This window comes from Canis lupus, chromosome 1 (genome assembly GCF_048164855.1).
Source record: "Canis lupus baileyi chromosome 1, mCanLup2.hap1, whole genome shotgun sequence".
NCBI lineage: Eukaryota > Metazoa > Chordata > Mammalia > Carnivora > Canidae > Canis > Canis lupus.
The window spans coordinates 99,953,796-99,970,589 of NC_132838.1; the positions used below are offsets into that span (position 1 = coordinate 99,953,796).

The 16,794-nt window shown below is 38.3% G+C and overlaps 2 protein-coding genes across 5 annotated transcripts in view; one reads left to right on the forward strand and one right to left on the reverse strand.

Annotated features, from left to right (window-relative positions):
* Positions 1-16,794, reverse strand: part of CENPP (centromere protein P) — a 218,299-nt gene that overhangs the window by 120,775 nt on the left and 80,730 nt on the right. The window contains exon 6 of one of the 4 annotated variants that reach the window (XM_072842608.1): positions 3,440-3,482. The exons of the other annotated variants lie outside the window; for them this stretch is intronic. Within the exon in view, the coding sequence (XP_072698709.1) occupies positions 3,440-3,482 (43 nt within the window). The remainder of the gene's footprint in view (positions 1-3,439; positions 3,483-16,794) is intronic. 4 annotated transcript variants of the gene reach the window in all.
* On the forward strand, positions 1,702-11,914 carry OMD (osteomodulin). Its single transcript, XM_072842587.1, has 3 exons — positions 1,702-1,994; positions 7,437-8,390; positions 9,057-11,914. The coding sequence occupies exons 2-3, from the start codon at positions 7,451-7,453 to the stop codon at positions 9,359-9,361; spliced, it is 1,245 nt and encodes a 414-aa protein (XP_072698688.1). The 5' UTR covers positions 1,702-1,994; positions 7,437-7,450; the 3' UTR covers positions 9,362-11,914.

Genomic DNA, 16,794 nt, shown 5'->3' on the forward strand with positions numbered 1-16,794 from the left:
TCAAATTATCATCATAGAATATAATTTAGACTTTACATCAATTCAATGGACTTCTCTCTTCAATTGCTGCAATTATACGCACCAAACTGAAACAATGAACTATCAGAATCACTTAGAGCGTCTACTTTTCCTATAAGGTCTGACTTGAACCAGTGCTCCCCATACTCTCCTGCCTCCCAACCTAAACTTCCTGGACACCATCCACCTCTTTCAGATTTCCTAGACTTGTGATTCTAAGTACTCCAGCTATCTACTGATAAATATTCTTTCCACATGTGTTAGGAACATGAACAACAATCATGATCACAAGTCCACATCACAGTGTTAAATGAAGAATTCTATGAAAATTAAGCTTTTGATTTTACGTCCATCTTCCAAAAGAACTGTGAGGGCACATAAACTTAAATTCTTGGAAAAATTCACATATTTGCTCTCTCTTACTTAGTATGGAAGCCTGAGGTTTAAGAACAAAGACTAATAGAAAACATATGGACAAGATCAGTAACAAAATGAAATCTTGGCCCAAATACAGTCTGCCATGTTTCACATACCAGTGTCTCAAATAATAGACAAGATTTGTACAGTACTGCCAAGCATCACTTGAAACACAGCATGCTTTTAAAAAACCTAAAGTATAACAAAATAAACCCTGTGATTTCTTTGTAAAAACCTAGTGGTAAACACTATTTGAGGACACAAAAATAAATTCCACAATTCACTTTACCTTATTAGTTTGTACAAACATTAAAGAGTCTTCCAAAGCACAAACTCAAAGTTCACTGCCAAGAAGTACAAGTTTAACTTTCTGTTTAAACCATGAAAACACTAGTAAAAAAATTTAGCATTTAAGCTGTTAATCACTACTCCTCAGGAGAAAAAACTCAGTGAAATGAGATTTTCTGTATCTACAAAATAAAGGAAATAAAAGTCAGTCAACAGAAGTTCCTAATGCCATTTTAGTCAATACTATAAAATTATTTTTTGTACTAACCTAAAGAGGCAAATCAGAGATCTATCTTCTGAGTGCAAAACACTAAATTCCATCACCAGATTAGTGTTTGTTTCAAAAGTTAGTAGCAGGCATTCTAGTGCATATGTTTAAGATAAAGGTGAGAACGGTGATAGCAAATAGAAAAGAAGGTAAATTCTTTGTGTGGAAAAGTTATATATTTAATGTGTCACTAATGATACATCCCTTCATTTAAAAAGTAAACTAGAGGAGGGCCTGGGTGGCTCAGGTGGTTAAGCGACTGCCTTCAGCTCAGGTCATGATCCTAGGGTCCTGGGATCAAGTCCCACATGGGGGGCTCCCTGCTCAGAGGAGAGTCTGTTTCTCCTTCTCCCTATGCCTCTCCTCCCGCTCATGCTTGCTCACTCTCTCGTTCTCACACAAATAAATAAAATCTTTAAAAAAATAGTAAGCTGGATATGAAATGCTTTATGTTTCTAACCTTGGTTCTTTGTCTTCATGAAGGGAAGCCCTGGTGTGAACAAAAGATTTCAGACAAGCAACATTTCAAGATCTGAGTTCCACCTTAAATTGCTGGGACATGAGCTCCATGTTACAGGGGACCTTAATTTGGAGAATTCTTTGGCATGAAAATGAAAATAAAAACAGTAATCAGTACATGCTGTTTCATTTAGTTCTGTTTGCTTTTCATATTAGAGGAAATTCTTGCCACACCTCAAACCAAAATTAAGGGGAAAAGAAAGGGACATAAGCCACATCAATCTGACCAACAGCACAAGCATCTCAATTTGAATCCACAAAGTTTTGGATAATGAAAAGAAATACATAATTTTAATTCAACCCAAGTGTTTTCCAAGCAGATTATATTTGCTTAAATTGCTACAGTAATTCAAGGACAGCCCTGTCTGGACACACAGTTACTGTGGATTTTTAAGAGACTCAGTTAAAGAATTTAGGAATAGCTGATTCAATTTACAGGATTTGCAAATTCATCAACCCCTGAAAACTAAAGCAAACTCAACAGGTATGATGATAAAATAATTTTCAATTTTTTTATAAAGAAACTGTTCCTACTGTTAAAACTTTCTAAGTATATTTGATTTGTTTAACATTAAAATAGATTGCAGCCATCATAAAAGCAGTATTTGGAAGCAATATCTGATAAAAGCTACATTAAAACTTTGATTAGCAAAAATATTCAGAGAAAGAATATAGTGGTTTTAATTTTCTAATTTAAGATTTACCCAATAAATAATCTTTGTTTAGATTTTTTTTTTTTTTGATTCAGAATGAAAGATTCTTAAGTTAATGGCATCACTGTCTCTTCTCGCACTCTCAACTTTAAAAGACAGAAACTGGCAAATACTTGTGAGCCATACATCTGAGCAGGGTGACAGATTCTGCTTGCAGGGAAGAAGGGTATTTGTACAGATTTCACTAGAAATTTTCTTAAAATTTCTGTTAACCAAATCCCTGCTACCAATGTAGTTTTGCTTTCTTTTGCCTCTTTCTGAAAGGGAAGATGTGAGTGCTCTATCTGGTACTAAAGAAACAGTTTCTTGGGTTCCAGTTAACTAAGATTTAAATATATTATGGCTAAAAGTAATTTTGAAACTTTCATATTTTTAACAGCAAAAGAGTCTTATTACTTCCTTAGGCCCTGGGTGTAATAGGGATGTATACTACTTTACTTTTATAGAGTTAAATTTAAAACTGCTTCGGAAAAAAATCTGAGTCCATATACTAATATCCTGGCTTCTTATATCCTAGTTTCTATGGCATACCAATAAAATGATTGTCTTTAAAATAGTAAAATGCAATGAGGCTTTACAAGTACTTCAAATATTTGAGAACAAAGTTTGACCTCATTTTAATTAGAACTTTCTTAAGAAAGCACCAAGTGCTTTTTCCCAAGAGAAATGTTATAATATAGAAACATTTATAGCTATAATATGAAAAAATTCACATTACTGGATATTTTTTAAAACCGGTAACATATATTTTCCTTTGCTTTAAAGATTCCTTTTCACATCTGTTAATTTTTTACTGCTATGTGTAATGGGAATAGCATGCTGTGATGGAGATACCACTAGGAGAGAACAGCCATGTTTTCTGTGACCGTGTCCATTTAAAGAAACCATTTCTATACCTAGAAAAAATCAGTATTAGTGGCGATAAGCATCGCTGACAGGATGTAATCTGTAACTTACTAATCTAATTATCCATTCAACAAATATTTGAGCACTTATACGCTGTGCATTGTACTAGATTCTGCCAGAAATTAGGTCAGGAAGTGGGAGGACTGACTGTTTTGCTATGAGCTATCCTATAGGGAACAAGACATAAATTGTAGATCATAAAATGCGGAAGTAATAAAAATATGCTTAGCAAATGGCTGGGAAGAGATCAGTTGAACGGAAAGTTTGGATAAAAAAAATAAATAAAGATGTCATTAGAACTGGGACTCACCAGTGATGAAGTTGAAGACTAAGATGAACAGGAAATAATGGGCCTGTGGATGGAGACGGGATTGATTTCAGACCAGAAAACTGGACTTGGTCAAAGGAAGTGGGACCAGGCTGGGCTGCAGAGAGCCAAGGTCCTGATGATTCAGAAGAGAAACTGTCCTTAGGGAAAGTCTGTCTCCACAGGTAGCCAAGAAGACCAAAAGCTGTCAACACTAAAGAATCCCTGTATTTTCAGAAAGACTCCCATCATGAGGTCTTGATCCCAAGTCAAAGGTACACAATTAAGTGCAGGATCAAAAGTACCCCCCAGGTCTCCTTTTCCCCCAGTAACTTCTCATAGTTGTTGAATAGAGTCATGACTTTCACCCTCAAATGTAAGGTTACTAATTGATTATTGCTAATATTCTTAATACAAGGATGAAATTCAGAGCTCTGATGAGCAATGCTCATTTTGAAATTCATCTGGCAACAGGCAGCTTCCGAGATCCCCCTCTGTGCCCGACTGCTCCCTCACCCCCGCACCCCATAGCTGCATGCCTCTGCTTCTCTGTATACCTTTGTGAAACACAGCAACCTTACAGTAGAATCCCCTGGTGCAGTAAGACTGAGGTATCACTGAGGCATATGTACTTTATTTTTTTTTTAAGATTTTATTTATTTATTCATGATAGACACACACACACAGAGAGGCAGAGACACAGGCAGAGGGAGAAGCAGGCATCATACAAAGAGCCTGACGTGGGACTCGATCCAGGGTCTCCAGGATCACACCCTGGGCTGCAGGCGGCGCCAAACCGCTGCGCCACCGGGGCTGCCCCGGCATATGTACTTTAAAAAGTTAATACGCTTCACTATAATGAGTACCATAAAATACTACAGATTTAACACACAAAATATTATCAACTAGTGAGTAAAATGTATAGCATGTTCTATATCCATTCCTGCTAATCTTCCAAGATCTGGACCGAATGATACTTATAAAGACTACGCTCAAAGCAGGGTTAAGCCACTGTACCCGCAGCACTGGGCTCTAGGCAGTAAACCTGATGTCCCTCTGTCTGAGAATACGGTTTGCCATGTTGGGTCTCTCCATAAACTATACGCTCTCCACAGAGGGGACCACGTCTTCACATTTTCATTTCTGTGTTCCCCACCAAATACAGTGTCTCGCCCCCAGAACTGCAGACAATCATTAAGTGAAGTAAACCAGCAAACTAAGTAACTACTACTATTTGTAAGGTGGTTGACTAGCCATGTTCACATACATCTAGCACAGGTCACTAATGAATGCAACACACCTACTGAGAGCTTCCCGGCACCCAGTGGGGTTAGCAAGTGCTAAACGATGCCCTTGGGTGAGACCACACTCCCCATGGGACTCTTTCCTACTTCACTCACAAACAATACAGTGTAAAGATCACGACTCAACTACATGAATGAATTAAATTAGGTGTTCATTCCCTGAGTGCAGATTCCATAAGTCAGAATTCAGATCCTGTACATTCTGGTCCAGATTAGCTCTAACAGTCTTACTTTGCTCCTTCAACAGCTAACCACTATTTTCCAAACACCCTGCTCTTTAGTGTTATGTGTTTTGCTCATCTCTTCTATCTGGAAATCTTCCTGGTCTTTCTCTATAACAACCCTAATATTCCTTCAAAGGCTATCAAACGTCACATCCTCCACGAATCCCATGGATAAGAAGGAACAATGCATGTAGTCTATTTAGATTTGTAAAAGAAAACTATGAGTTTCAAAATCACAGATTGTTTTGAAAGATAAAACCATTGCAATTTTGACATATTCTATAGGTAGGGATGAGATTAAATATAACTATATATATAAATATATATAAATATAACTATATATAAATATATATATTCATATATATATGAAGAAATGATTGTTTTGTTTGATCTATTCTCTTGACAAAAAAAAAAAAAGTTCGCAACGTCATCATCCAATACTGGTAGAGAATGGAGCTTTAGAGGCTCATCTAGGAGCAAGGAAAAGGAATGCAGTAAGGACATATCCTGAGCAGTACTGAGTGGTTATGAATTTAAAGTCTGTTTCCTCTCCACTTATTCTGCTGCGTGAGTCAAGCTGCAAGTAGACAGACAACTGAAGGAATGGAGTTGGAGTTTACTGGAAGAATACAAGGATGAAAGGGGCCAGAGGGTCTAGGGTGTGAGCAAACGAGGGACAACAGTGATGTCTGCCAACTGTGGGGTCCAGGCCACCAAGAGGAACCAAGTGTGCTGGGAAGTATGAATGATGGGCAATGAAAACACAGCAGGATCCATGTATTTAGATCCCACTGAAACTGAGGAATCACTGCAGTTGGAGCCATTACGTGGAGAAGGCTATAAAGTTTGGGTGGGAAGGCCCATGTTCTGGGTATATGCGAGGGGAAAAAAAAGAACAAGGGTCCCTGACACTACTTAAATATTGACTCCAAATCCCACATAAACACATAATTACACTTGACACATTTTTTGTTTATGACAAGAAAATATACAAGAATCTAAGATGTTAGGGTCTAGGGCAGACTTTCTCAAATGGGATCTGTCAGAGACAATGATTTACATAACTATTTTTTCCAATTATCTCAATGATGAAAACTAGCTCGTACTATTCTAATGGCTAATAGAATAGGAGATAAGTCATTCCACAACACACAAGGGCACGTTGATGTTAATTCTCATGAAACACAGAATGGGAGAGGGAGAAAAAAACAGCCTCAGAATCCGAGGTATGTTCTTTTTTTTTTTTTCCTTTTCTTTTAACTTTTACCTAAATAACAAACTTATTCCACCTGGATCACTTTCTAATTTGCAAAGCACTTGTCCATGCATATCTCACACGACTGTCACAACCACGGTTGAGTTAAGCGGACAAGTAATTACATTTCTCATTTTCTTGATGAGGCAAGAGGTAGATATGTTAAGTGGCTTGACCATTCTAAGTGACAGGCCGGAAATAAAGGTCTTCAGGCTCCTCGTCCAGTACAGCAACCATCACTCACCACGACTTCACATTAACAGCCTTTCTCAAGCTCAGTGCTCCCTCCTTTCAATCGTACCTGCCATACACCCTCCTACTCCCTGTACTGTGCACGTCTTTCTGATTTTCCACCAAACCTCAACTCCTGGGAGACAAGACAGCGTGTTTTCAATATCTGTTTATCTAGGATTTAACTCAAAAATATTAGTGGAAAGAAGAAAATATACAGAATAACCTATTAGAAGATAGAAGTTTGTAGACTGTAAATATTGTATTTGGGATTTGAAGCAGTTATTCAAGTAGAGTCAGAGACAAAATAATTGGATTCTGGAAATGGTTTCATGGGGGAAAATTTGAAGTCATGATTAGGCTTAGACAGAAACACTGAGAGGAAACATGATAGCTATTTTTAATATCTCAAGCTCTTACATAAAAGGGAATGTTTCATGTTTTTCTAAGGGCAGAAAAGAGCATCAGCAAACAGAAGTTACAGTGGGAAAAGGTTGGTCTGGGTGTTATTCTATATGTTGGCAAATTGAACACCAATAGAAAATAAATTTATAAAAAAAAAACAAAAAACGAAAAGGTTGGTTAATATTAACCAAGACCAAGACTGTCTCCTCTCATAGGTAGTGTCCATTGCTGAAGGGACCAAATAGTGGAACACTCAGCATTTTCAGTGGAGGGAGTACCTAGCTTTGAGGCTGAGTGAAGTTGTGTTATCACCGTGAATATATAGTAAGCAAGACAAACTAGGATTCTCTTCAAAGCTGGGTATGTAGTCCGATTCAATGCAAAATGTGACTTTTTTTTAAATACCATCTTATTGGTACTTAAACATTAATTTTGGTTTGAGTATTGCCCATTTATTTTGGACAGTCTTTTATATATTTTAATACAGATATTACACATTTTATGCAATTGTTTATTTATACAAAAATTATTCTAGGATTTACTCACTTTTCCCACAATATATTTGCTTTCTTTTGTAATAGGACAAAAAAAGAACATGGGCTTTCTAAGTCGAGCATGTGTCCTTTTCTTCTTTTTTGGAGTCAAAGTATATTGCCAGTATGAAAGTTATCAATGGGATGAAGATTATGATCAAGAACCAGATGATGTCTACCAACCAGAATTTCCATTTCATCAAAATGAGGACTTTCAAGTTCCTTTTCATCAGCATATGTTAGGCTGTGCCACTGAATGTTTCTGTCCACCCAATTTTCCATCATCAATGTACTGTGACAATCGCAAACTCAAGACTATCCCACGTGTCCCAGCACACATACAGCAAGTCTACCTTCAATTCAATGAAATTGAGGCTGTGACTACAGATTCATTCATTAATGCAACACATCTTAAAGAAATCAACCTCAGCCACAACAAAATTACTTCTCAAAAGATTGATCTTGGTGTGTTTGCTAAGTTGCCAAATCTACTACAACTTCACTTACAGCATAACAATTTAGAAGACTTTCCATTTCCTCTCCCCAAGTCTTTGGAAAGACTTCTTCTTGGCTACAATGAGATCTCCAGATTGCAGACAAACGCCATGGATGGGCTAGTGAACCTGACAATGCTTGATCTCTGTTATAATCAGCTTGAGGATTCCATGTTACAAGAAAAAATACTTGCCAAAATGGAAAAATTAATGCAGCTCAACCTATGTAATAACAGATTGAAATCAATGCCTCCTGGTCTGCCTTCTTCACTGATGTACCTATCTTTAGAAAATAATTCAATTTCTTCTATACCAGAAAATTACTTCAACGAACTTCCCAAACTTCAGGCTGTACGAATGTCACACAACAAACTACAAGATATCCCATATAATATTTTTAATCTTTCCAACCTAATAGAGCTCAATGTTGGACACAACAAACTGAAGCAAGCATTTTATATTCCAAGAAATTTACAACACCTATACCTACAGAACAATGAAATCGAAAGTATGTAAAATTTCATTATTTTTAAAGACAGGATAGTATGCTGACCTTTTAAAGAACAAATCTTTTTCAAACTCTATGCTTTACATGTTGCTGAAAACAGTTAATTTGAAGTAGCTGGGGAAATGGCCGAAACTGGCCTCAGAAAGTGTGTTATAAAGTTGATAGCATTTCCTATTAAATGTTATCAATATGAACACTGACAAGTAGTACTGTAGAGTATAAGGAAAAAAGAGGAGTATCCTGAGTAGTTGGGACTATAAGTGATTTTTACTTTTTTCTTTTTGAGATTATTTCTACTAAGAATTTACTACATAATAAATAACTAAATAGCAATGAACCTATCATTTAAAAAATTTTTAATTCCAGTATAGTTAGCACACAGTGCTGTATTAGTTCCAGGTATACAACACAGTGATTCAGCGCTTCCATACATCACACTGTGCTCATCATGATAAGTGTGCTCTGAAAGCCATCATTTACTTTGATAACATATAATTTATCTGTAATTTTCTTCATTTTATTATTTGATTACTGTAAAAACTAATTAAACTTAATTCTACCTGTAAGTATTTTAATTAATAAGACTGTATCTCATATTTTAATAAAATCCAATGTAGGACTCCAGATGTAATGCAGCAGGATTAATCTTTATTTTTTATTTTTCAGGTATCAATGTTACAGTGATGTGTCCGTCTGTTGACCCACTGCATTACCACCATTTAACATACATTCGTTTGGACCAAAATAAGCTAAAAGAGCCAATAACCTCATACATTTCCCTCTGCTTCCCTTATATACACACTATTTATTATGGTGAGCAAAGAAGCAGTAATGGTCAAACAATACAACTGAAGACCCAAGTTTTCAGATTTCAGGATGATGCTGATAGTGAAGAACATGAGGATCACCAAGAAGGTCCAGAACAAGAAGAAACAGAAGAAAACACTGACCATCACTACTATGGAAGTTAAGAATGGCAAGAAACTATATAGGTATACGGTTATGATTTTATACATTATTATTCAATATAAGTTTAACTGAACATGGAAGGCTCACAGTAATATACCTAGAATCATGTATTAGTATTAGATCAGACTGAATTTAAGTTGTTGCTAACACTGGCATCATTACATAGGATTCAAACTTACTTAAGAGGATACCAGTCTTTGGAAATATAAATTAAAATGACAAGTGGGAATAAAAAACTAAACTTGAAAGCTGAAAAAAAAAAAAAAAAAGCAAGTATGCCATCTCTAGTAATAGTAACTGTTCTAAGAGTGATGAAAACAGTAGCACCAGAAGCCGAGAACTAGCAGAGGACAGGGTTGAGCTGCCTGGGCTTACATTCATATAAGAGGAAGCCATTCGCTTAGGAGTAAATTACTTTCTTTGTCCTGACTCCCAGAAAGCTTTCACACTGTTTTTGTATATATATATTTTTTTATTGGAGTTCAATTTGCCAACATGTAGCATAACACCCAGTGCTCATCCCATCAAGATTTCACATAAAAGTGTGAAAGCTCAAGTGACTGAGGGGGGCACTTGAGCTTTCACACTTTTATGTGAAATCTTATCACCATGACATCCACTTTCCTGGCCTTACCACTTAGAGCAATAGAGCATGCTCCTGATTTTCAAAGAGGCCATTCTACTAAGGATTCAAGACATGTGGTTTCATAAAATCAACTGGTTTTTTCTCTCAGAGCACCAAAGCAACAAAATTCTCCAATCTGTATTAGGATAACTGAAAAACTACCAAACTGTCTCATCACAATCTGTATTTTAGCAGATTTCAGCAATTGTCCAAAAGAATCTGTCCTCCATTTTAACTGGGATAAATGTTTTTAGAGTAAACTCACGAAAATTTTTTGGTTGTTACATAAAGATTTGCTAATAAATAACTGCTTTGCCCATAAGGTTAATTTAGTACACAATATACCAGCATTATTAAAACACTTTCATTTTCCTAGCACAGTACAGTAGAAACATATATGTGCATCAGCCAGGATTTATTTAATTAGTGCTAAAGTTGAATAGAGTTCCTTTACAATTTGGACAAGCTTTGATATTTTCTTTAAAACCTTAGAAGCACCTATTATTTAATCTATCATTTTGAAGTATTTTAAGTATGCCTTGTAATGAAGATGATAGAAGTGCTGCGATGAACTCTCCTGATTTACCAGCTAACATTTCAGTCTCTCAGATGAAGAATAAACACAGATGGGCTGACCTACAAGGGGAACCCAAACAACAAATGGTAACAATTTGGACAACGGGCCAGGACCAGACAAGTGAAACTTTATTTTAAGTTTTCAAGTGGTGAGTCTTTATTTTGCTAGAGATAAGAGTGCAAAATGAAGCCCCTAATGCTCTTTATTTCTTTGAGAAGTTATTAGCATTTAGCAGAAACAGAACACCCACCTGTCCCCAAGAACAACCTCAACAATTCATAATGAACACAAACAACACTCTATTCATTCATTTAATTAACATTCATCAAAGCAGCTGGTGTGTAAGGCTTAGCAATAAGGGCAAGAAACAGAACTATGTGCACCTGTGACATCTCAAGATACAAGGGTGAGGGTAGCAGAGCAAAATGCTGGGAAGGTGGACAAAGCACACTTTCAACACAGGTTAAAAAAAATTAAGGAACACCTCCCCCTTTATTGAAATTTTTAAAAATAGGCTTATAAATTTAAATATTATGAGCTAATATTGTAAAATACTATGAGTGTTTTAGGAGATAAAAGAGATACAACTATTTCTAACCTAAAGCAATTTAAAATCTAATGAGAGGCCATCCGGGAAATATAAATGAAAACCCTAATGAGAGATCCTCTCTCACTCACTGGGATGGCTAGAACTTAAAAGACACATAACAGATGTTATTAGCAAGGAGGCAGAGAAAGTAGAACACTCACACACTGCTGGTGGGACATCCTATGGTGCAGCTGTTTTGGAAAGCAGTCTGCAGTTCAAAAAATCAGAGTCACTTACAATGCAGCAATTCTACTCCTAGATACATACTCAAGAGAACTAAACAACACACATGTTCACACAGAAATATATAAACAAATGTTCAGAGCAGCACTATCCATTAATAGCCAAAAAGTAGAAAGCGCCCAAATGTCCAGCTGAAGAATGGATAAATGTGGTCCTGTACACAAAACGAAGTATTATTCAGCCAAGAGAAGAAATGAAGTACTGATACATCATTCTACCACATAGATGAACCATGAACACATCATGCAAAGTGAAAACTCAATCACAGAAGACTACATATAGTATGATTCCATTTCAGTGAAATGCCCAGAACAGGCAAATCTATAAAGACAGAGTTTTGGTTGCCTGGGACTGCAGGGGTGGGGAAGAGAGGGAATGTGGAAAAATGTTCTAAAATTGACTGTGGTGATGGCTGTACAAATCTAAAAATACTAAAAATGATTCATAGATTTTTAAAGGGTGAACTGCATGAGATGTGAATTGTCTCAATAAAGCTGTTAATAAAAAGTTTAATGAAGAAATTAAGATCAACTCATTCTAACACAAGGAAGAAAGAAAATCTAACATGGCAGTAACTATGAAAGCCGATGTGAGCACAGACGGATACCCTAATTTTATTTCTGGTCAGGACGTGGTAAAGTAGCTCATGGTTTCAAGAAGAGTTCAGGGGTGTGTCTGTAAACAGGTTACCCAGCTGCAGGGCCCAAGGAGGAAGCAGGTTAACACCATCTTTGCTACCTGAAAATGACCCTGAGGAATGCATACCCACCCCAAGTATCTCTCATTAAAAAACAGAACCCAATGCTTTCCGTCAGAGAAAGTGAAGAATAAAGTACTTCACTAACCAGCACATCAAGACTGCACAACTATCTACCATAGCTATAGGCAAAACCAGTTGATCTAGTATTTACAAAGGGGGGGGGGGGGGATGAAAATTCATCTGTTTTCTTATTACACATAAAAGTATTAATTAGCTACTAGGCTGAACTGTATTTGTGACCACTGACAAATCCAAAGCACTCCATGAACCAGGTTTAGTTAACATACAAAGGCATAATATACAACTAGTTTTTTAAAGGACATAAAGGATATTTCATAAATTTACTCACAATAAAACTGGTTGAAAATGGTTAGCTTGTGCTTACATACCGGAAACCCTCTACATTTTCCCTTTATTCCTCAGGTTGGGACCACTAAACTAAAGTGCAGATGTGTGCATATCATGTAACACACTTAGCCAAATCCAAGGGGAAAAACAGAAGAAATCAATCTTGTCTCTACTGTATACTTTTACTGTTGCAAAGAATTCATAGGACCTGAAGGACAGCTAGAACTAAAACCCTGGTTTCCTGATTCCAAAACCATTTTTTTTTTCCAAATCCTGGAAATAAAGTTTAACAGCAGCTGGAAACAAAATTAAACCATAACAGCTAAAAAATCTAAAGTTTCTTATATGTCCCAAATTCCTAAATAAATATAACTGTCTAGCAAGTAAATATCACATCTCATGAAAATTACATGGAGCTTACATTACTTTACAAACTTTGGCTGCGAATTTGCTATACAGGGATGTAGGTACTACTTGGAAAAACTCACTAGTACAGTATGTTTTTAACATGAACCCTTCCTCACATCAAGTCATAACTCTCCCCTCATTAAAGTTCACCCTTCAGTCTGGTAAATACTTGGGTTCTCATCTTTATCTCATCTCACCACATGACTAACTAGGCTTCAGGCAAAAGAAGATTTGAGATGGAGATCAAATCATAGACTTTCCATAAAGTCCTAGAATGTTGCCTAAAAGGAACTATAAATATCTAGTAACTCAGCGATTCTCAGTGGCAGCAATTCGGCCCTCCAGGGTAGGATACTGTGATTTGTAAGAAATATATTGGGTCTTTATATTCATGGTTCATGGCTCACAGCTCCCAAAACCCCTTTCCTAATCACAGAGGGTGATTAAGACGTCTTTTGTTATGTTAATGAAGATGACTTTGGGGGCTGCCAGAAGAACCAAATGAACTTCAGTCCCAAAGCCACGTGCAATCTGGGGGGAGGGGAGATAAATCAGCTAGAGGTTGACTTGGCCAATGGCCAATGACTTAGTCAATTAGGACTATGTAAGGAAGCCTCCATAAAAACCCAGGATGGGTAACTGGGGCTTCCAGTTGAACAGAAGAAGATGCCAGAATTGTGGTGCACCTAAGCTCTATGCCTTCCCTAGACTCTGTCCTCTGCATCTCTTCAATTCACTGTGGAGTCAGTTCCTTTGTCACAACCTTTAATAAACTGGTAAGCTTAAGTGTTTGGAACTTCCAAAGATGGAGTGCTGGTAGGGACAATTCTCTGTGCCATGACCCTTTGTGAAGCCTAGAATAGGTCCTATGGCAAGAGCCTGTGAGGGCCTCCCAGGGCTGACTGTAAGAACTTTGGACAAGAGAATTAGTATTTGAGGGGCTTTACTAGCATGTCTAGGATGCTGCTGCAGGAACTCCCTAATGGGGATGGCAGTGCCCGGAAATGCAAGGAGGAGATTCTTATGAGCAGGGAACCGCTTTTCCATGCCCCCAGGACTGATTCTGGAGCTGTGCAGAGGGCTGCACTCCACTGTCACGTGGACAGTGCCCTATGGACAGCTCTCTACTGAAGAACAGAGCTGCCTGGTTTATGGACAACAGTTCCAAGGTGAATGGACAACATCCTGTCTGGAAGGCCACCAACCTGACTAGAGAATATAAAAACAGATCAGTGTGGTGTGTGGAGCTGCATGCTGTTTTTATAGCAGTGATGAGGAATCAAACAATGTTAAGAGATCCTATGTATAGATTTTTACTCATTCATGAGCAGTGTCCAATAGCCCAGCCATATGGTCAGGCAGAACGGCATTGGAATCTTGGCCTACTAACAGGAATGTCCATATGGAACACAGCTCTACGGAAATAACTGTGGGTATTTTAGAAGTGTATTAATGTTGGACATGTCAATACCCACCAGAAAACCTGTCTTCTAGTTTTGGAAGATGAGTAGATTCGACATGCATCCATCCCCAAGTGCTCCCTAGAGATAGCCACCTGGGCCTAGGAAATGAGTACATTTGGGGGGACTGCAGCACTGCAGAGACTGGCTGAATCTAGAATCTCTTGCACCCTCTGAGGCACAAAATGCCGATATGAACTGTTCTGGCAACAGGAGAGACAGAGGCTACAGGTGCTGTGTAGCAGAGACCCTATGGAAAGGTCCTGACGTGTCTGAGAACGCACCCCGATGTGGTCACCTTGGAGGCTATCAAGGGTTCCTGACAGGAAGAGGTACTGACTCTGGACTGGGCTTTGCTGACCTGGTGATAGATGCAAACGTTCAGAGTGATACAGAAAACCAGAAAAGAAAATACTCCACAGCCAGCTGTCCTCTCCTCAGACCAAGGAACTCACCTAATGTCCAACCGCAAGCAGAGAGAAACAGCTTACGGAAAGAATTTTATAGAGCACTAGGATGGGCAATTAAACATTGGTTGTCTAAAACAGGAAAGGTTGGCTTACAAGCCTGCACAGGTGTGCTCACCTCAACGTGAACATGAATGTGGCTAAAGGAGTGTCCCCACTGGATACATTTATGTGTTTTCTGGTGGATCTGGGAAAGAGTGGGGGGGGAGGTGCCTTTGCTCTTTGTTCTCTACATCACCTCAGCTTTTTCTTTTCTCCCCCTAACTGACACAGTGGACCAGGGCTGCCACTACAAGGGTTGGAAGCAAGGACGATTCCATGTCTACAGCCTTTCCAGTGGAATTCCTAGGGGCCTAATGGGGCAAAATGTGCCTTCACCCACCTGATAAAAGTGGGGCTAACCATGAGCAACACTGCGCTTCCTGGTGGTAAAATGAACCTCCAGTGCTGAATGTGCCTAACCTCATCTGAACAGAAGTGGACTGAAGGGGACGGACTCACCATGCCAGTACTGCTGCCTGCAACCTAGACCAGGACAGGAGCCTGATCCAATACCCCTCTCTGAGATGGGGAAGTTTGGGTATAAACAGAGAGAATAAAAAGCAGTAGCTAAAGGTAAGGGAATGAATAAGTATGTTATGTAATGAGGGAAATCCAGCGTTACCCAGACACCCAGACAGAGGCTCAGAGCAAGAGACACTGTCTCAGCTCGATGATACCAGATACCTGAAAGAACGTTACTGAGACCACTCCTGCTTTTAGAACCTGACCAGTTGGCACAGAAGCCTGCAAACCTAAGTGGCCTTGCCCTGGGAGACATTTTCATAAGATATGAGAATATGAGCATGGACTGAACAGTTTTTTTTTAAGATTTTATCTATTTATTCATGATAGAATTAGAGAGATAGAGAGAGGCAGAGACACAGGCAGAGGAAGAAGCAGGCTCCATGCCGGGAGCCCGATGTGGGACTCAATCCCGGAATTCCAGGATTGCACCCTGGGCCAAAGGCAGGCGCTAAACTGCTGAGCCACCCAGGGATCCCCATGACTGAACAGTTATTAATGACTGAATGGGATTCTGGTAGTGCACCAGCATCTTTTGACTTTTATCATTGTTTGGCGGTGAGGGACCCGTGTTCAAGGACCAGGGGATGGATTGCCGTGCTGTGATTTATAAGTATGTGTTTGGTCATTCAAAGGGACAAAGTATTGAGATGATACTGGTTTGTCACAGCTGATGGGGGCGAGGGGTGGAGGAATGCTACTGGCATCTAGTGGGCAGAGAGTGGGGATGCTGCAAAATGTCCTACAACGCACCACAAAGAATGATCTACTCCAAGATTTCAATAGCGCGGAGGTTGGAAAAACTCGGCAGTAACTACAGTACAACAGATAAAAACACTGAAGTCCAAAGAAGTTAACTTGTTCCAGATCACTGCAAACCAGGGAAGTGCCTTCAGGGGAGAAATGGCATTTTAGTAGTCTGAGTGCATTTGTCTGCACTTCTGGCAGAAACTGGTGCCCAATAAATTTACTTCATGGATGAATACCAATAAAACTGTATTCACTGGTCATGACTTCCCAAGGAGAGATGTTATAACTCACACTATAATTTTCTGTAGTACAAAGGATCACACTGTATTTGACATTAGTAAAGCGTCCCATCTCTAGGATTCTCTAAATCTGACATTTAACATCTATCCTGTTCACTTCCCAACAAATCTGCCACACAGTGCAAAACAAACTAACCAGTATTTGCTGTTTCATTTTAAGATATTTGCAAAGACTCTGAATATTTTATTGTATCCTTAAAGCCATAAAATTGTCAATTTCTATCAGCCCAAACCAGAGAATATCACAACAAAATACAAAATAATTCACATTCAAATAAAATCATGAGCATTCAAGTCTTAGATTTTCCAGGCTATAATTTGAAAGACTCTAAAGACAATTTTAAA

What these genes read in the sequence shown, in the direction of transcription:
- OMD (XM_072842587.1), top strand. Translation starts at nt 7,451, where the DNA reads ATGGGCTTTCTAAGTCGAGCATGTGTCCTTTTCTTCTTTTTTGGAGTC. An exon ending in ACAGAACAATGAAATCGAAA is followed by an intron (nt 8,391 to 9,056) that starts GTATGTAAAATT and finishes TTTATTTTTCAG; the next exon opens with GTATCAATGTTACAGTGATG.